Raw genomic sequence first — 22,216 nt, 5'->3', positions numbered from 1 at the left:
GCCAGTCTGGGTGAGGGGCTGAGGGCTGTTTTCCCGAAGCGAGTGACTGAAGCTTCCAACTGCTCCTTGTTTTTTTTTTTTATTCTGGGCCAGCTTTAGCTCTGAGGCCTCGCCGCTGAAAACATCGATACAATGTTGCTGAAGCCCGGCTGAATGAAAGCCGGTTTCTGGTGTTTTGTTTATCTCCTTATTTGCAACATAGTATATAGTTTCTTAGAGTTGCAACTGAGAGGCCGGAAAGTGAGGCGGGGAACGTTGGAGTCTGCAGCAAGCAAGCCTCATGTTTGCTTCCAGCTGCCTGGCTGCCGGCCGCCATCTTGGCTGACAGTTAATTTGCATATACTCACTGATTAGCCAATGAAAAGGGTAGCGGTCGTACGCCAATTACCATGTTTCTCTTTTATTAGTGTAGATGGATTGGCTGACTAATGATTGTTAGTGTAGTGCCAGAATCTGGTGAAGATTCAACCAGTTTCCTCCTCACCTTTATCCTTTGGATTCTGAGAATGACAAGGAAGAAATGAGGCATGGAAAGTAAGAGTATGTCCATGTATACTTGGTAGGACAACAAGAGCTTGATTGATTTAAAGAAAATTTAAAAAACAAATATAAAGGATAATAATTTTAGCATTTATTGAGCTCTTAGCCTGTATGAGATAATGTGTTAAGAATGCTCCCAACTCTTTGTTATAGGTGTCCTTATCATATTCATTTTGAAGATGAGGAAATGAAAGCATAAAAACTTAAATATCGTATCTTAGCTCATATAAATCCCAGGTATTTAGGTGTGTAGTTGCATTCATGCCATTTGACAATAAAGTCTGTTAATTCCAACATATGCTATAGCTATTTTAAAATTTCTTAATGCTTTCATTTATTAACGCAAAAATACTTCCAATAGACATAAGTCTAGAGTATTCTACTCTAAATAATTTGTAGAACTTGAAATGTTATTTATCATAGCATTCAAGTTTTAGACATTTATTTTCTAGTATTTCTTTTGAATACTATAAATTTATCACTGGAAAAGTAGCAATGCTTTTTAAAAGCATTTAACGTTCTTCATGTCATTCAGTACATTTCCATTTTGGGGGGAAATTAACTTGGCCTGATAAAAGTCTCCTAAATTGATTCTAAGTTGTTTAGCTAAACATAAAAGTCAGATAATGTTTGCTTGTACACTACTTAAAGTATTTTGCTGTATTCATCATTAATGGCTGTAATATTCCCAATTTAAAAAAATGCAGGTGATGTTGTCTTTCTGTATGATGAATTCTGTCCCCAGGATGTGGTTAAAAACAAAACTGTTCAAAATGAAGGAATAGCCTGACCTGCCACTGGGCAGATACACAAACTGGGCAGTAATGTGTGTCCATCCATCGTCATCTTAGCTAATTCCTTGGTCTTACAGCATTAGATAGATTTGGCTTTTACCAGTTTTTAAAAAATGTTATTCAGATGGAATTGTTCTTTATTGTGCTCAGAATAAAGAACATAATTTGGAATATAAGAATGGGCAACTGAAAGGAACCCCTATGTACATTAGCCCTATATTGGAATAGTTTATATAAATAGTTTTAACAATGTTGATCCTAAGCTGTAGTTTATTTGGAACTTGGAAAATTTTAAAGAGCTGTAATAAAAAAGATTTTACTCAGTGGTTTCTTTGTGATCATGAACTCAGCAAATAGCCATTGACATACATGTCCAACGGCACCACACCAAATATGGGTGGTCAGTGGGCAGGTTGTTCAAAACCACCTGGGCACTTACAATCAAAATATTCCTGGGTTTCTCCCCCAGAGATGCTGATAGAGCAGGCTTGAAGTCATGCCATGGAACTTCTGTATTTTGAGACGTCCATGGTTAGGAATCATTTAGAAGAATAGTTTTCAACTGGGGACAGTGTTTGCCAGTGTGTGGAGTAATGTTTGTTTTTCACAGCTGAGAGGGTATGTGTGCTACTGGTATCTAATAGGTAGAGGCCTGAGATACAATGCACAAGAAACACTCCTGTACCAATAAGAAATTAATCTAAAACATGAATAATGCCAAGATTAAGAAACCACTGGTCTAGAGAATATAAAGATATATCCTCAGAGAGTTCCCAATTAACCAGGGTAAATAAAAGATACACAAACATATCATTCATTCATAAATAAATAAATGTCAGTCCAAAAATCAAACCAAAATATAAGCAAAATGTCATAACTGTTTTAGTTATTTTATGACATGACTAGAGACAGTCTAGTTAAAAAGCTATGTGAAAACCTGGCTAGTGGGCTCAGTGGTTGAGCTTCGACCTATGAACCAGGAGGTCATGGTTTGATTCCCAGTCAGGGCACAGGACTGGGTTGTGGGCTCGATGCCCAATATTAGGCATGCAGGAAGCAGCAATCAATGTTTCTCTCTCATCAATGTTTCTATCTCCCTATCCCTCTCCCTTCCTCTCCGAAATCAATTTAAAAAATAAAAACTATGTGAGAGAGACTGTGGAGTGTTATCTGCAATTGATACTTGTAGTGGGAATTATCTGAATAGGGCAGTGGTTCTCAACCTTGGCTGCACATTAGAATCACCTGGGAATCTTTTTAAAATCCTGATTTCTGGGCCTCATTCTCTGGAAATTGTTTCTTTGTTACTAATGTTGTGGCCCCACCCCATCACAAAGAAACAGAATTTCCAGAGGATGAGGCCCAGAAATCAGGATTTTAAAAGGATTCCCAGGTGATTCTAATGTGCAGCCAAGGTTGAGAACCACTGGAATAGGGTATGCCTGTACTTGAAAAAAAAAAATTAAAATCTTTAACTATTCCTGAAATTTTAATAATGAGAAAAACAAATTTACTCATTGACAGCAGAAATTCATTTTTAAATACTGTGAAGTGAAAACAGGGCCACTTCCATAAGTGACATTTAAACAAAAAAATTGACAAGAAAACCTAGTAAGAGTTCTGACGATTTTGTGTATGTGTGTGTGTGTGTGTGTGTGTGTGTATGTGTGTGGTTTTGATTTTTTTGTTTTGTCTACATACTGGTATTACTCTCACTGGTTCTCTTACCTAGTTTTGTGACAGCCCTTGAGATCAGATGCTTACAGGCAGGACATACATAATAAATTACTGAAAGTGATTTAATAACCAATTAAATCATCAAATACCTCCATGGCAACAATAAACATTTAATTTTCAGAGAGAAATAAAGATAGCTATGTTGAAGACCTTTGCTTTCACAGTGACAACTACATTTTCGAACCTTGGAGCATTCTACTATTTTTATCAAACAAGCAGCAGCAGACTGATTTACTGAAAACAACAAAATAACCCACACGTGTACTCTCTTTTAGCTATCTCTTGCATCTCTGATGATAACCAGTCAGCAGAAATGACCGAATGCCTCAAGCAGGCAAATGGCATGCCTCCCCTTGTGCAAGAATGCACGGTCCCATGTCGAGACGACTGCACCTTCACGGCTTGGTCCAAGTTTACACCCTGCTCCACCAATTGTGGAACAACCCGAAGCAGACGGCGACAGCTCACAGGTAAGCTGTGCTTTCCATGTCTTAGCTGCAGCCCAGTGCTGCACTCCTGAACTTTCCAAGGACAATGTAAGCTCCAGAAAGACAGGAAACTGTATCGGGTCTCCCCCTCTCTCACCCCTCCGGGCCATTATTACCCTCTGTGCCTATGCTGAGCACATCCTATGTACTCAATGAGTATTTGTGAAATGAATGAACAATGGGAACCATTCTATAGCTGTGACATTCTTTATACAGCTTTATAATCTTTGTAAGGGGTGTGGCAAAAGCAGGTGTATAGTTGTGAGTATGTGAAACGGAGTTTATTCTGGTGTTATTTATTAATTCTTGTATTATTTCCCATATGAACAACTGTAAGCCTACTATTGCCCCACCTTGTAGTCATAAATGGCAATATATTTACCAATTTTCCGGAAGTAGTTAATGGCTAAATTTCTGGTGCCAGGATCCCAGCAAGGTTGAAAACAGTAGGTGATTTGTAAAGAACATCAAAGGTATATCTAACCTATGTCATAGTCTTTTGCCATTACCTCATGAGCAATTTACCATTTAAAAATTTTAGTATTATGAGGTAAAAATTGAGTTATATACATAGATTCTGCTTTTGTGGTCTATTATTAATTACTGATTCTGTTTGCATCCATGAAATTTAATGAAAATTAAAATAATTACTAGTTTAATCAAGGTCCTGTAGCATTTTTTGCCTGCAATGTACAAATACCTGGAGCAGTAGTGTATTTTACTACTTGTCCAGGTAGACATACCAGAACTTCTCTTAATTGTACGTGTATTTGCATACGTGGAAAATTTAATTCGGGCAACGGGAAGCCAAAGGAAAAATGCCAAACTAATCATTGGGATAATAAAATTGGTGTTGACCTTGAAGAACTCAGCACAATGACCATTTGTTCTTATTGGTAGTTCAAGTGCCAATTCTCTTGTTTTCAAGACCCCTTTGTTGGAATGCATTGCTTGTAAGATTGTTTTAAATGTAACTCACTCTAATAGATTTACTTCATGGGTGAGAGGCTTGAAGAGTATTTATGCATACAAGTCAGGAGCTCATTCATAAGTGTAGGTGAAACTTATGATCGCATATAGAAACATCAAATAAAATGTGCTGTAGTTCATGCTTTCTCTTCTATAAAAAAATCTTTGCATATGTAATTTCAAGCAACATTGCTTATGTTTCTAAGATAAAATGATATAATGGGGTACATGTGCATGACAGGAATGGTTTCAAATTCACAGGGCAACGTCAGTGAAACTTGGTTTGCATGTTCATACATCATCATGTAGAAGACGTTATTCTGGTTCACCTATGTCTTTGAGATGAATGAGAATCTCCTAAAAAGGGGGAAAATGTTTTCATTCATGACCAGTTTTTCCTTCTTTTAAAGTTTGCTAATGATATTTTATACTTGCAAACTGAGAAAGGAAAATATTGAAAATTCTAGGATATTTTTTTCATTTTACAACCAGCATAGTTTTTTGTGTGAATTGTCAAAACTTTAATGAATTTGATTTATTTAAAATATATTTTTATGTAAATATTGAACATGTTTCTGCAAGTTCTATCTTAAAATTACTTGTACTAAAAAGTATTTAGAATTTCTTTTCTAAATTAACTGCCATGCTTTTAGCTAGCTGAATGATCTTTTTTGTCTTAACATCTAAGCTACACCAAAATAACTTCTCAACTTATTTAAATATGAGCTTTGCAAAACCAGTCAAATAAATCATTTAGTATTTTTGTTGAAAAAAAGGTAGTGAATTGAAAATTTCAACTTCTGAAAACTTATTTTGATTGTGATATACCGCTTGTATTTTGCTTTTCTCCATGTAATTTGGTAGTAAATTTAATAAGCAATCGAGAGCATGAATGACAATAAGAGGCATGAACTTAGACCATAAAACAATGTGCCTCTTTAACATAGCTGCACTTGGAGAGGCACACACACAAATACAAGCCTCCCCATTAATAGGGGACCATCGAGGGTGCTTATTATTCTTTTTTTACATTTTAAACAGAAGACTTCAGTATCTAAATCATCACAGGTTTTAAATTGGTAATCAGAGCAGTTGTTTTTATAATGCTGGAAATAATCCATTACATAGAAGATATGTCCAGGTTTTAATATAATATATATAGTAACTAGATAACCAATACAAACATATTTAGTACTTTAGTTCTGTTTTTGGTGGGATCAGTCACAAATTTCCCTCTGACTTAAGGAGAAAAATGTCTTTAGAGTTGTAGTAGTGATTGATTTTTTTAAAAATTAGTGGCAGCTAATTTGAATCCAAAGGTTAATACTGATATTGACAAGAAGATAATCAAAGTAATTTTGTTCCTTATTGTGAGAACCATTTCTGCATTAACTAACTTGCTCAAGTTGGTAAAACAATGGTTCCATGTAGTTAAGAAAGATCATAAATATAGAGAGAGTGTATATTGTACAGAATATTTGTTCTGCCAGGAACTTTAGGTTGCCTTGTTGATTAACCTGTTCTTTCTTCCTCTTCTCTCTCTTTTCATCCTCACTTACTCTCTTCTTTCCTTCTCTCTCTTTCATTCTCCCTTCTTAAAATTTTCTTGTTTCAATTATTGTATAAACATTTTTTGTTGATCACTTATGTGTGTGAGGCTTTGAGAATATTATAAGAGAATTAGACATGATCCTAACTTAGAGCTTACAGTCTAATGGGAGATGGAGATTGTGACCAGTATAGTACCTGCTCGGTGGTACAACACAGTGCAGTATGCTCCAATAGCTGTTATAAAGGGTGACTTATTACAGCCTTTTTTTTTTTTGTCCAAACATGCCAGAGGCAGAGTAGTCCAATGCAGGCAGGAGACACATTTATGGGCTCAGATCCTATGGTCCTTGATAACCATGGTGAGGAGGCCAGATTTCATTCCATGAACTGTGATAAGTCACTGGAGAGTGTAAGGTAGTTGGATGATGTGATCAGATTTCAATCTTTGTAAGCTGGTCCTGACTGCAGTGAGGGCAATAGACTGAAGGGAATGAGGCAGAGTGGCAATACAATTTTGGACGAAGCCATTGTAGTGATTTAAGCTGTTGATTTGGAGGTGAGCTAAGTATGGGTGGCATTGGCCATAATAGAAACATTGAACTAATTCAAGAGATATATAGGTATTTGGAATGATAGGTCATTGCCATTAAATAGATATAGGTATTCAACAGAATGATTTAAGTATGACAAGTTTTAGACTTGGTCATGTTGATATAATTGGGAAATAAAGAAGGAGAAAGAGATACTAAAAGGATGAGTGTGGGTTTTGCCAGGTTGAATCTGATTGGCCTTTTAGGTGTAGATTTCTAGCCTGTGGCTCAGACTCTTGAACAAGAAGTATGGGCTGAAGATAATAATGATGGATTTATGAGTTATAGATGGTTATTTAAACATTATGGTGTTGAAAATTTAGGATCAAAAAAGTGAATCTAGGGCAGTGCCCCCAGGAAGCCCATCAGTCAGTTAAGGGAGGTATAGAGGAAGAAAAATTAAAAAAAACAAACAAACAAGTAAGGTGTTACCAGAGAAATAGTGGAGAGGTGGGATAAGGGTGAGGGACCAAAAGGTAAGGTATGATAGGACTTGGAAAGGATATCTTAAGAATGATGGTAAAGTCTCACTCTGAACTGTCATTAAACAACCAACTCTGAAATATAAGGGAAAAAAAGATATTCCAGCGCTTTGTTTTATTACTTTGGCAAGAGTAAGTGGTTTCAACCAATAGTTAAACTCAGAATTCAGGGTTAAGTGTGTTGAGAAGACAGTGGAATTAGAAGGGATGGAGATAATAGATTCGGGTAGGTTAAACTGAATGCTGATGGAAGGAGCTATTCACCACCTATTTGTACATCTCTCAACCAGTGCAATTTCAAGCCATGCTAGAAACCGTGTTTTTCAAATGTGTTCTTAGTAAGTACCTCAAATGGGAAAAGCGAATGAATATATCCTCACAGAGGTACAGTGGTGTGTCTGAAGCTTTTGCAAGATCATTGCAGGTCCTGTAAAAACCTTGTTTATTGTGGCCATAAGCATCAGGGAAGGCCCTGGCAGGATTGCTCAGTTGCTTGGAGAATTATCCCAATATGACAAGATTGTAGGTTCAATCCCTGGTAAGGGCACTTATGGGAAGCAGCTGATGAATGCCTGAATAGGTGGAACAACAAATCAATGTTGCTTGCTCTCTCTCCCTCTTCAAATCAATTAATAATCCTATATAATAAAGGCCTAATATGCAAATCGACCAAGAAGCAGAAAGACCGGTGAAATGATCAGTTGCTATGACATGCCCTGACAACCAGGGGGAAGATGCTCAACGCAGGAGCTTCCCCCAGCTTGCAGGCCCTAGGCCAGCTAGGGCAGGTGACGGGGGGGGGGGGGGGGTCCCCTGATTGCCCCACCATTCGCCCCACAAATCGACCCTGATCACCAGCCAGGCCTAGGGTCCCTACCCTGGCACGAATTTCACGCACCAGGCCTCTAGTTTAAAAATAATTTAAAAATCAGGAAAGGCCAGAAAGCCACTCATTAGGTGACAACCATAGAATTGTTGTGTGTAATGTAAACTGTCTGATAAGAAGAAAGTAGTCTATGTATTAGCTTGTATTGAGTATTTTGAGGGGGGATAAGAAGAGATAAACCAAAGAACTTACATACTTATATGCATAGCCCATAGACACAGGAAATAGGATGGTGAAGACCTGGGGGTGGGTGGGTAGGGGTTGAGAGGAGGGGTGAAGGGGGACAAAATGGGAGATATCTGTAACACTATCAGCAATAAAAAACATATTAAAAAATAAAATAATCCTAAAGACTGGGACCAGATCAAGAAAGATGCCCACTTTTAATAAATAGCCAGGGCTAGCTAATGACCCATTAATGAGGAAACAAAAAGTGGAATTACTAGATCGAGGGAAACGCTTAGGAATCTAGAGGAAGTGTATTGATGGAAAAGTTGAATCAAGTTACAGGCTGAGTTGGAATCCATTAAACATGGTTATCTGGTACTCAGAGCTGTGAAAAATGACTACACATTGTCATTATTCAAAGTTGGGATTACAACTAAAATGTTCATTAAAGTCATTTGGTAAGGTAAAGTCATATTCAGAATCCTTAAGTAAGAAAGGTCTCTCAAAGCAGAAGCCATAGCTTTTTCTCAGATTAAATTATTCAGTATGATTTTAGCATGTATTTCAATCTATTGATTCTGCCAGTGTTTGTAAACTGCCTGGTAATGGGAAACAAAGTAAGTTCCACTTTGTCTATCATATCCAAGTGACACCCAGACTCACTCCATTGTATGGGAGGATATTATTTTGTTCCTTGAATAAATAATTGGTTTTTAAAAAGTTGCTTGGAAAAAAGAAAAAAGGAGTCAATATTTATACCTTTTGTTAGTTTCCTTGGCAACCATAACTTTCAAGGAAAATGGTGACAAGGTAATTAATCTGTTTTTTTATCAACATATTGTAGGGAAAATAATAAATACATTGACAAGAATTTTCTAACTGTTGAGCCACTGTAGCAAACGTTTCTCGTTTTATCTTGTGCCACTCTCCAACATCAAACACTTTTTTTTTGTCAAGTTAACTTGAATTTCACATCTACTCTGGGAATTGCTTCCATTGTCCTAGGATTTAATTCTATGCACAAAAGAATGCAAACTAAGAAAGACTTTATATTATTTAAGACAATATTGTTAAGAGCTTTTAAATATAATACTGTGAGTGAATTTTAACAAAACAGCAGATATGAAATTAATACACCAATGTTTCTTATTGGCACAGGAAAAAGCAGGAAGAAGGAGAAGTGCCAGGATGCTGACATGTACCCTCTAGTGGAAACAGAACTGTGTCCTTGCGATGTATTTATATCCCAACCTTACGGAAATTGGTCAGATTGCATTCTTCCTGAAAGCAAGAGGGAGCCTCAGCGAGGATTGTGGGTACAAGGAGACAGCAAACAATGCGGACAGGGCGTGCGCTTCCGAGCAATAGCCTGCTCTGATAAAAACGGAAGACCTGTTGACCCCTCCCGCTGCAGTGGCTCTGGTAAGGAGATGGATGAGGAGTAAGAAATGATAGCATTGACAGACAGCCCAGGAAGTCTGTCCAAGGTCTAGAATTAGTAGCTTTGTTATTTAATGATGGCTTCAGTTCTCCTTTGTCAGTAACACAGTGCATCTCATAAAATATGGACATAAGAAGGTACATATCTCATGATTATCCATGATTATCTTGAATGTGTTTTGGATCCATGACTCATCTCACTCTGTACTTCACCTTTGGCCACTTGTTTGCTGATGGTGAGCATCGTTGCTCTAGTTCACCAAGAAAGCAAAAGCCCAATACAAATAAATACATTTTGTGGGTTTATTGGTGCTCTGATCCCAAACTTCTAAGGGATTTTACAAAATATCATTTAAAAATTAATTTAAATGATTAGTAGAGTAGAACTGAAGAACAAAAAGAAATTGGGCAATCTGGGAGAGTTTTATGAGATGGTAATCAGGTAGGAGATGTTTTTTGTTTTTGTTGCTTTTTTATTATTTGAACTTAAGAAGTTGAAAAATATGGGTGAATGGAGAAAGGAATGAAGATTGAATAAATTTGGGGTAAAAGTTGATAGAAGAGGCTGAGGCATGATTACGATGGAGTTTATGAATTTCCTGCTCTATTTGTGTGTGGGAGGGTTACTACTGTTTGTAGGAGACTAAACAAGTTAGGAATTTTATAGAGGGTATGAAAAGAAAGAATTTGTGTTTGAATAGTAGGCAGGGGTAGGGTGGAGGGGAAATGATTGATTCTTGGTCTCTGTTATCAAGGTCTTATGTTTTAAATAAGCTTTTTGAATAATACCAGAAATGGCAAATTGAATTTAATTCTTTCAGACAAGTCAGGTAAATGATAGTTTGCCTTTATTGTCAATGTATTAGCTTGTCTTTAAGATATACCTGTATCAATATATGAATGCAATTTAAAGTTTAATGATTTTTTTTTTAAATCAGTGCTGCCATTTTTGTTTCCCAGGTTAGTCTATAGAATTGTTTTCAGTGATTTGACTTTCAGAAACATTAAACACATCATAAGGAAATAGTAGACCCATTTTACAAAAGAAGTTCTAGACTTTTACCAAGTTTGGTTATACCACAATATTGTTGGCTATATTGCTTAAAAGGCCTGGTGCATGAATTCATGCATGAGTGGGGCCCCTTGGCCTGGCCAGCAATCAGGGCTGATCAGGTCATCTTGCCCAGTCCCGATTGGGGCCATCAGGGCTGGTTGGCCGGCCAGCCCCACCCAAGATCAGGGGGTGGGTCAATTGGGGGTGGGGCCGGCTGGGGGGAGGGGGTCTCGGGCAGTTGGCTGAGAGTCAAACTCCCAGTTGAGGGGACAATTTGCCTTTTATTATATATATATATATATATATATATATATATATATATATATATATATATATATTTTGATTTTTTACAGAGGAAGGGAAAGGATAGAGAGTTAGAAACATCGATGAGAGAGAAACATCGATCAGCTGATTCGTGCACACCCCCCAATGTGGATGTGCCCGCAACCAAAGTACATGCCCTTGACTGGGATCAAATTTGGGACCCTTCAGTTCACAGGCCGACGCTCTATCCATTGAGCCAAACCAGTTAGGGCAGCTTTTAGTTATTTAAAGATGAGTATAATGTTAGCTGTGGATTTGTCATAGATGGCCTTTATTGTGTTGAGGTATATTCCTTGTATACCCAATCTGTTGAAAACTGTTTGTTTTTTAATATGAAAGGATGTTGCATTTTTGTCAAGTACTTTTTGTGAATCTTTTATGATGATCATTTAATTTTTATATTTAATTCTATTAATGGAATTTATTGTGTTCAATTTGTATATGCTGAACCATCCTTGTATTCCAGGGATTAATCCCACTTGGTCATGGTATATAATCCTTTTAAAGTGTCTAATTCAGTTTGCAAATATTTTACTGGTATATTTTGCACCTGTATTTATAAGTGATATTGATCTATGTTGTTGTTTGTGTATCTGACTTTGGTATTAGGGTAATGCTGACCTTGTAGAATGAATTTGAAAGTTTTTCCTTATCTACTATTATTTTGGATAGTTTAAGAAGGATTAACACTAATTCTTAAAATGTTTGGTAGAATTTACCAGTGAAGCCATCTGTTCCTAGTGTTTTCCATGTTGGTATGTTTTTTTTTACTGATTCAATTCAGATTTTCTAATTCTTCCAGATTTAGTCTTGGTATGTTGTATGTTTCTATAAATGTATTCATTTCTTTTACACTTTCTAATTTGTTGGCATATAGTTGTTATGATCACTTATGTATTCCAGTAGTATCAGTTGTAATGTCTCCTCTTTCATTTCTCGTTTTATTTGAGTCTTATCCCCTTTTTTTCCCCCTTAGTTAGGATAAATGTTTGTCAATTTTGTTTATTTTTGCAACACCACCTCTTAGTTTCTTTAATCCTTTTGTTTTTTTTTTCAGTCTTTATTTTATTTCTATGCGGATTTTTATTTCCTTTAGATTATTTCCATCATTCTCCTGACCTTTAACTTATGTTTTTCTTCTTCTAGTTGTTTGAGGTATACTAGTAAAATTCAATTATTTTAAATCTTTCAAATATATTAATATATTCAGTTATCACTGTAAACTTTCCTCAGAACTGCTTTTCTAGCATTCCATAGGGTTTGATATACTGTCTTTCCATTTTTGTTTTGAGATAACTTTTTCTTTTGATTTCTCACTTGACGCATTCATTGTTCAGAAGTGTGTTGTTTGGTTTTCACATATTTATAGATTTCCCAGCTTTTTTCTTGATGTCTGGTTTCACCCATTGTAGTCAGAAAATAGTTGATATGATTTCCATCTGCTTAAATTTGCTAAGAGTTGTTTTATGTCCTATCATGATCTATCCTAGAGAATGCTTTATGTGCAGTTGAGAAGACTGTGTATTCTGTTACTATTGGGTAGAATGTTCTATTTATGTCAAGTCTATTTTGTTTCAATTCTAACATTTCTTTGTTGATTTTCAATTTGATTGATCTATCCATTGCTGAGAGTGGGATATTGAAGTCCCTTAGTATTATTGTATCATTATTTCTCCCTCCAACCTGTTAGTATTTGCATAATATATTTAAGGTGCTCTGATGTTGGCTACATATATGTTTATGTTTGTTATATTTTCTTGATGTACTAACCCCTTTATCATTAAAGCATGACCTTCTTTTTATCTTTGTCTTTTGTTACATTTTTCACTTGAAGTCTTTTTTAACCTAATAAGTACGGCTATGGCTATACCCACATTCTTTTGGTTTCTACTTACCAGGAATATCTTCTTTCATCCCTTCACTTGGAGCCTGTGGGTGTCTTTGGAGATGAAATAAGTTTCCTGTAGGCAGTATATAGTTAGGTATTGGTGTGTGTATCCCATTGTTCTGTTTTTTACTTGCTTGTTTTCATCCAGTCAGCTACTCTTCGCCTTTTGATAGCGAATTCAATCTATTTACATTTAGAGTGATTGATCTGTAAGGACTTGTTGCTGCCATCTTATTGTTTGTCTGCTAGTTGATTTTTATCTTCATTGTTTCTTTTTTCTTCTGTTTCTACCTGCTTTTGTAAATTGGTGGTTTCTCATGGTGGTATGCTGTCTTCCCTTTTTTATGTCCTGTGAATGTGTTCTAGACTTTTTATTGTGGTGATTACCTCCTCCTTGGGAAAGGTCACTGCTCTCTCCTCCTCTGCCAGAAGGGTAGCCACTGCCACCGCAAAACGCCTAACCTCTTGCCTTGTCACCTTAGGGAGGGGGACCCACCTTGGCAACTTCTTCCCTCTTCTCTGTATCCAAACTCCTTCCTATTCAACTCCAGTGCATTCTGGAACCTCCTGTAGGCAGGTTGGACACTTTCTAAAATTCTCTTGCCCCTGGGTCTCTGCCCAGTCCTGTGCTCTCCAGGTTCTTTTCCAATTGCAGCCAGTGGAGGTGGGGCCAGTTCACTGACTCCCTTGGATTTGCAGCCTCCACCAGGTTCCTTTACTTATTTGCAGATGCGCAGATGAACTAGAAACCTGCAGGTTTTTTAGTGTAGTGCTGGAGGCCTTCTAATTGGCAACAGAAGTCTAATTTATTGTTATAAAAAGGGAAGAGAAGAAAGGAATGTTTTACTCCACCATGATTCTGACGCACCTACCTATTTGTTTATTTATTCATTCATTTGATAAAAACCTAAATATTGAATACCTGCTATGTATAAAACCTGGCCCCTTTCTGTAGGGACCCTGCCCTCAGTATGCCAGATGATAAAGGCCCATTTGCCACACCCATGAGCACAGGCAATGACACAGCAGTTTCCCTGAAGGCACCGTGCAGGCGCACCTGTCTATAACCCAAATACTGATGTCACTATTTGGCAAGAAGCCTCTTTTGTCTGAGTTGGTATAAAGATGTGTTGCTGACCAGCCCGTGTGAGGCTGCTGTGGGGAGCTACGTTGAGGAACTGCTATGTCTGGTAGCTCCTTGTTAGCAATGGCTTCTCTATCTGCAGTAAAGTCTCTCCCATCTGCTTGCGGCTCCTCGTGTCTTCAAGCAATTTGCAGTGTCTGCAGAGGGGCTGTGACCTAACACCTTATATGATTGGTTATACAGTTATGGGTAAATCAGGGAATTGTGCAGTTTATTTTCTAATGGTGGATAGAAATTTAATAAGAAGGAATTTCTAGTCTTGTCTAGCTCTTAAGCTGCTATGAATAGAAAAGTTCATTTTTTATTTTTCTAAATTTACCTTTATTGTTGAAAGTATTACATATGTCCCCCTTCTTTTCCCATTGACCCCCTAGACCCCACCCCCTACCCCCAAACCTTCACCACACTATTGTCTGTGTACATGGCTTATGTATATTTATATATATAAAAGCCTAAGTGACTGGCCAACTGGCCAAAAGGCCAACCGACCAACCGGCCAGTAGCTGATCCGCACTGACCATCAGGGGGCAGATGCTCAACACAGGAGCTGCTGAGCTGTGGTCACTTGGCAGCATTGGTTCTCAGGTGACGCACCCGGAACCAGAGAGGAGGGAGCCCGATTCCGGGGTCCGTCACCTGAGAACTGCCCTCTTGCAATCTGGGACCCCTTGGGAGGATATCAGAGAGCTGGTTTTGGCCCAATCCCCCCAGAGGCCAGGCTGAGGGACCCCACCGGTGCACAAATCCATGCACCGGGCCTTTAGTACGTATATAAGTTCTTTGGTTAATCTCTCCCCACCCTCCCATCCACCTCCACCTTCCCTAATCCTCACTGAAATGACATAGATTTGAGATGTGAAGAGAGGAGGAGGCAGGCAATCATGTGAAAAGTATATTCAAGGTAATTTTAGTTACTAGGCAAGCATGTCCAGAGGATGTAGGTCAGGAGAGCCATTCTGGACAAAATAACAAAGGAAGTCCTGTGGTTTGAATGTAGGAAGTGAGGCGAGGGTCTTGTAAAGTGAGGTTGAAGTTGGCAGAATCTTATAGCAAAGGAGTCTGGATCTAATGTAAGTGCCATCGTCAATGAGATATGTGTGTTTAAACAGCTCTTTGGGTAGAATAGCTGTGTATCATGAATGCATATCCATAAAAAAGTCATCTGTGTAGTGCACAATCAGACAAACTGCAGAATATGGGATTCTATTTTGCGGTTGACATACAGTTTGGGATCTGAAGAAATGCAATTGCATTGCTACAAGTGGACAAGTAATAATTTTGAAAGAATGGAAAATGCAGAAAAACAATTTTCTAAGTGACCCAGTGATAACTGTGTGAATAAACTTTATCAAATTATAAAGTAAAAATGTAATCTGTTTTATATCTGATTCCAGATAAAATATGATTTCTTTTGATAGGCAATTATCTTCATTAATATGTAATCCAAAAATAACAGTATTTGCAGCTTAACTCTATTGCAGCAATTTTATTAGTTTGTTGTCATATACTAGATGCCCGATGCATGAAATTCCTGCAAGAGTAGGCCTTCCTTCCCCCAGCTGCCAACACCAGCTTCCCTCTGGCACCTGGGACCCAGTCTTCGCTTCGGCTGCTGACAGGCACCCAGGACCCAGGCTTCCCTCGCAACCCCAGCTTCATATGGAAGGTTGTCTGGAAGGACAACTGGAAGGATAGCTGGTCTAATTAGAATACTATGCTTTTATTATTATAGATAAAGAGGTATAGATAGAAGGCAAAGCTAAATAACATAATCTCTGTGAAAAATTATAATTTCATTTATTTGCAGTCACTCAAAATTATGTGAATTTAGTCAATACATTTGGAAAGTTTATATTTTCTGTGCATGTGTTAAATTTTAAATTACTGAATGGTTTCTGTTAACCTATTGTGAGCTGTCCTCATAAGTCCATCACACAGAAGGGACTGAATAATTATACAGTGGGGCCTTGACTTACGAGTTTAATTCATTCCGAGACCGAGCTTGTTAACTCAAATTACTCTGTCAACTCAATGCAAAAAATCGGCGGAGAGACAGCTGGTATCTCAAAAAACTCGTTAGTTGGGACACTCATAAGTCAAGGCCCCACTGTATTCCACCCTCTTTTGTAGAAAAAAAAAATAGCCATTTCAATTTTTGCCACATGACCTGTTTTCTAAATCATCTACACCTTTCTGTTTCTTGAGACATTACAAATGTGTTCACATCACTGTTTGAGGAGGAATTAGTAGTGCCTACTCTGGGGCAAGGACATTTAATTTTGACAAGGTGAAAAATGTTTGTTTTTCATGTTGAGATTTTGCTTCTTTTTCTTTTAATGTGAGTGTTGCTATAACAATTGCCATGATATTACTGCTTTAGAGACTTTTTTCTCTCTGGCCATGTCTTCCATCTCAGCAGCTCTCTCTAGTTCAGCCTTCTCTTAGCCTTTTCCTGATATTCAAGGCAGTGTGGCCATCAAGAGTCCTCACTCAGTCCTTCCTCCTGCCATTCTTTCCTCCTATTTCAGTGAGAGGAATCTGTCCAAAGGCAAATCTGATTATTGCTCACATAAGTTTTAAACTCTCAGTGTCAACTGATTATCCAGACTCCTAGCATGGACTTCTGGCCCTCCATGACTTTGCCCTTTTGCAACCCCTAAAAGCCTCATCCTTCTTCCCTTCCATGCCGAACTTCAGCTATCTTTGAATTATGCGTCTCAGTATATACCCCTCACTCTCATGGGGCTTTGCCTTCTGTACCTGTACACTCTACTTCTGCTATAACTTTAATTTTTTCTCCTTGAAACCTAATTCTGTAGTTGGCGCCTAGTAACCTTTCTGGACTTACATTAGAAATATTACCTCCTCTGGGAAATTACAGGCAGTCTTACTAGCCAGCCCTTCCCCATCCCTTAGAGCCCATTAGGAGCTGAACATACCTGGTTTATGTCCCTTATCAAGATGCAGGTACCAGTCCTATTGCTTCTCATATTTTACCTGCCTACTTTATTGCTAGCCTATCCTGGCACAGAGGGGTGTGTGCTCCGAATGGAGGGGCTGTGCCTACGTCATCATTCTATCCTGACAAACACCTAGAAAAGTGTCAGTTTACCATGTATACTCAATACTTTATAATAAAATGCAGAGGATGAATCCATGCTATGAATAAAGAATTGTAATATACACATGTATATGACTGCTGTAAAAAAACCATATACTTATTGGATTAAAACACATTTTTTTCTATCACTGCTCTAGAGGTCAGAAATCAAATCAGTTTCACTGGATCAAAATCAACGTATAGTCAGGGCCATGCTACCTTTCAAGTCTTTAGGGGGAGAATCTTTTTTTTTTTTGGGGGGGGGGGTCTGGGTTTTTCCAGGTTCTAGAGCAGTGCTCCTTGGCTCATGGCCTCTTCCTGTGGTACAGCATCTTGCTTCAGTGTTACATGTCTTTCTCCATTTGTATCAGTTCTATCGAATCTTCCTCTGCCTTCTTCTTATAAAGACACTTAGAGTTACCCAGCCTGTGCTGATACTTCAGGATGATCTTCCCATCTCGATATTCTTAAACTAATCCCAACTGCAAAGCCTCTTTTGAAATATGTGGCAACATTCACAGGTTACAGAGATTAGAACCTGGATATCTTTGGGTGCTATTGTTCAGCCTACCACAATATGTTAATTTTGTTAATTTTTTAAGCTAAACTTCAAAGATGTGCAAATGAAAAAAAGAATAGAAAACTTCTCTCAACTGTTAGAAGCATTCACATAGTGTTATTTTATTTCTTTTTATGTGTGGTGTCTACATAGAGGGTATTTATGTGAATGATTGATATCATAATTCGGAAAACTATTAGGCAAATGTTATTGGCTAAAATGTAATGAAGGAAACAAAAACTTTTTAGTTATTTCCTTGAACAGTGATATATGAAACATATGTCATATGTTTGTTTTTTGCAGGGTACTTGGTATCCCCTTGTCTCAGGTCATATATTAGCTTTATCTTGTTTATTTCTTATATTCTATTTTCTAATTTTTACCTATTTAATGGTCCCTAGAGACAAAGACTTACTAATAAGATTTCATTTGAAGAGAGGCTTCTGCTATTGACAGTGTTTAAGGCACTCAGACTAAGAACTCACCTAATGAAGGAATACATTGGGAATATTGGTTCATTTGTTTGTATTCATATATTCTTTTAACAAACATCTATGTAGTCAGCCTCATTCCTATATAACAATATAGAAAGGTAAATAAATACTACTCATTGGAAATATTCAGTCTAATATAGGACTATTTTATGTACTTCCAAATTTGGGATTATCTCCCCTCTCTGAGTCAGACCATACTTTAGTGTTTGTTTTTTTTAGATTACAATGAGACAAAAAATTCAGGACCTCAAACAATCAAACAGTTTAATATACCTATTTTTCTTATCCAGAATAATGTCCAGATATGGTGTCAAGTTTTCTGTTAGTGATTGGAGGTGGACAATGACGAGGCATATCTATCTATGGCCTTATAACCTTGTATCTATGTATTTGATTGAAATACCTTCTTGAAAAAGGCAGTGTGTGTTGTAACCTTGCTCAGAGGAGACATTAAGGACCCATGATTAAATTCATGTACAGCTTTTCTAATAACCTAATTGAAATAAAAAACATCATGTCTTATCTTAAATTAGAAAGTAAACAGAACTTCTAAACAAATGCTTTTTAATTAAGGAATTGATTGTCTTTTACTCTTTTTTCTTCAATACAAACAAGCAGATATTTTATAACGAAATGCAAAATAACTCATTGCGTGCTTTAAAAGCATAGTTCAGTTCCCTAAGATCAGGAATAAAACAAGGATGTCTACTTTTTACTTCTATTCAACACTTTAATACAAATTCTAGACAAGGCAATTAGGCAGATAAAGAAATAAAAAGTATCTGGATTAAAAAGGAAGAAGTAAAGCTATATCTATTAGTAGATAGTATGATTGTGTAAATAGAAAATTTTAAAGAATTTCTGTATAAATCTACTAGAGCTAATAAAGAAATTTATCAGCTTTTGCAAGATACAATATCAGTATACCATTGATTATATTTTAAAGCTGGAAAAAAGAAAAGATCAATATAACAAGTGAGTGAACAATCTGAAAATAAAGTTAAAACAATTTCATTGATAATAACAAAAAAAGAACAAAATACTTAAGAAGCAAAACAATATACGCTCTAAAAAATTTAAAGCACTTGAAAAAATTAAAGAAGACCCAAGTGAATGGAAAGATGTACCATGTTTATGGACCAGAAGATTTAATAATGTTAAAATGTCAATTCTCTTCAAATCCATAGATTCAACCCAATCCCTATTTAAAAATCTCAGCTGGCTGTTTTAATAGAAATTGACAGACTAATCCTAAAATTCACATGGATATGCAAGACACCAAGGATAATTAAATAACCTTGAAAGAAGAGAAAAAACTGGAGGGCTCACACTTTCCAATTTTAAAACTTATTACACAAAGTTACAGTTATCAAGACACTGGAGTACTGACATATGGCTAGACATATAGATAAATGAAACAGACTTGGAAATCCAGTTATGCTCAACTGATTTTAAAGAAGTGTGCCGAGACTCTTCAATGGGGAAATAATAGTTTCTTCAACAAATTGGATCGGAACAACTGAATATCCACACACAAATGAACCTTGACCCCCTGCTGACGCTATATACAAAAATTAACACGAAGTGGATGATAAACGTAAATATAATAGCTAAAACTATAAAACTCTTAAAATAAAAAAGCTGTAAATCTTTGTGACTTTGGCTAGGTAAAGTCATTTTATATACAATACTAAAAGTACTAGCAACAAAAGAAAATATAGATAAATTGTACTTCAAAATTAAAACTTAAAACATTGCAAAAGGCATTATCAAGAATGTATAGAGACAACTTACAAAAGGGAAAATCGTTTTAGGTGTAATATATATATATATATATATATATATATGATAAGATACTTGTATCAAGATATATAAAGGAGTTTTAAAAGTCAACAATAAAAAAGACAAATAACCTGGTTGAAACATGATCAAAGGATTTAAATATATCTGTCTCCAAAGAAGATATGCAAATGGCTAACAGGCACATGAAAAGATGCTCAACATCATTAGTCATTAGGAAAATTCAGATCAAACCATAATGAGATATAACTTTACAACCACTGGGATGGCTACAATTAAAAAAAAAAACAACTAAAAATGTCGATGAGGACGTGAAGAAATTGGAACCGTATACATGGCTGGTGGGAATGTGAAATGTAGTTGCTTTGGAAAACTGGCAGTTCCTTCAAAAGATAAACATACAGTTACTATATGACCCAACAGGAATTAGATATATACCTAAGAGCAATAAAAAACACGTTCACATAAAAAATACACAAATATTTAGCAGCATTAGTCATGAGAGCTGAAAAGTGGGAACACCTCATATTTTTATCATAAATGGATATAACACAGCATATCATAACCATTGGATAATTACAAGAGTGACTTATTGATACCTACTACAACATAAATGAATCCTAACATCATTATAGTAAGTGAAAGAAGTCAGTCACAAAAGACCACATAGTGTATAATACTGTTTATATGAAATGCCAAAACTATAGAGATAGAAAGTAGATTTCTGGGCCTGAGAGAGATTGGGGGTAGGAGTCCAGGGAGATATTCTGTATCAGGCAGCTCAGGATGCCATACAAAATATCAGAGTGGGTGGCTTAAAACACGTAATTTCTCAGTTCTAGAGTTTAGAAGTCTGGTATCAGGATGCCATCATTGTTTGGTCCTGACGAGAGCTCCTCTCCCTTCCTGCCTTGGCGATGGCCACATTCTGCAGTATCCTCACATTGCAGAGAGGGAACAAGCTCTCTGGTGTCTGTTCTTATAAAGGGCACTGATCTCAGAAGGAGGTCCCCACCCTCCCTCCCTCACCTAAACCTAGTCACCTCCCAAAGGCACCTTCTCCAAACACCGTCACATTAGGGTTAGGGTTTCAACATCTGAATTTGGGAAGGACACAGTGCTGTCCACAGCAGACTACTAGTGGATATGTGGTTTCTTTGGGCGATGTAAATGTTCTAAAATTGATTGTGATAATGGTCGTTCCACTCTATAAATATACTAAAAAGCATTGAATTGTGCACTTTAAATATATGTATGTGAATTATATCTCAAAAGTAAAAATTAAAAATCTGAGATCTAATAACGTAATTATAATTCAAAAGAATAATTAGGTGCAAAATAGGTTAGTTTCTATATATGTTTACACATGTATGTATGTGTTTTCTTGCATATGTGTATATACATACACAAATTCACAGACACATCTAAAATATTGACACTAGAGATTTTGATTTACTTGGAGGAATTTTTTTGAGAATGTCTAATGTTAGGAATAGTCTTATAAATATGTAAACTTAATGAAATGTGGAACATACCAGAAGATAAATATGAAGTATTTGGGGAACACAGTGATGAACTAATTCAGGGCTGGTCTCAGCACCAATGTCTCGGAAGAGAGAGGATTTTGATCTGACTCTTGAAGAAGGAAAGGGTGCATGGTCTCTTGGTAAATATAACTAAACTAGTACTGTGTGACCAAGGTATAGGTAGGTGATAGAAGACAAGGTGAGAAATTTCAGTTGGAGTTAACTCATGTAGGAAGAACTCACATGCTAAATAGAATTGAGCATTCAAGGCATATTTTTAAAGCTCAAGTAATGTGTGAACTTTTTTAAGGAATTCATATCTAACAGAGCTCTAGTCTTAACTGAAATTATTTTCATCATAAAACAGAATGAAACATAATCCTCCTTATATTTATAGGACATAAGCTATATACTAAAAGAGACAAAATTTTTAATGTCAAATTTTTAAATTTTCTGTTCTCTAAAAGTATCTGTGGATGCTTAGAAGCCAAGGATCCACACCTGTGTAATTCATCTTCAGGACGGTAGTTCTCAACCTTTTCCCTCCGGTGACATGTTTACCTAATAATGTTTCCCAGATCATACTCATCAGAAGTTAATAGTCCCTCAAGGACTGCCCATAGGAAAAACTGCCTAAGGACAGGTAAAACCCAGGAACCCCCATCCCAACTCTCCCTGTATC

The 22,216-nt window shown here is 36.7% G+C and overlaps 1 protein-coding gene across 1 annotated transcript in view; it reads left to right on the top strand.

The window, feature by feature from the left end:
- The window catches only part of THSD7B (thrombospondin type 1 domain containing 7B), an 838,394-nt gene that overhangs the window by 585,787 nt on the left and 230,391 nt on the right, over window positions 1-22,216 (top strand). Inside the window, exons 13-14 of the mRNA XM_070423466.1 lie at window positions 3,347-3,541; window positions 9,364-9,627. Coding sequence (XP_070279567.1) covers window positions 3,347-3,541; window positions 9,364-9,627 — 459 coding nt within the window. The remainder of the gene's footprint in view (window positions 1-3,346; window positions 3,542-9,363; window positions 9,628-22,216) is intronic.

The sequence above is a fragment of the Myotis yumanensis genome, unplaced genomic scaffold (genome assembly GCF_028538775.1).
Source record: "Myotis yumanensis isolate MYYU_CA2020_CCGP unplaced genomic scaffold, mMyoYum1.0.hap1 SCAF_8, whole genome shotgun sequence".
NCBI lineage: Eukaryota > Metazoa > Chordata > Mammalia > Chiroptera > Vespertilionidae > Myotis > Myotis yumanensis.
The sequence above is the reverse complement of the archived record's forward strand: the minus strand, read 5'-3'. Positions and strand labels throughout refer to the sequence as shown.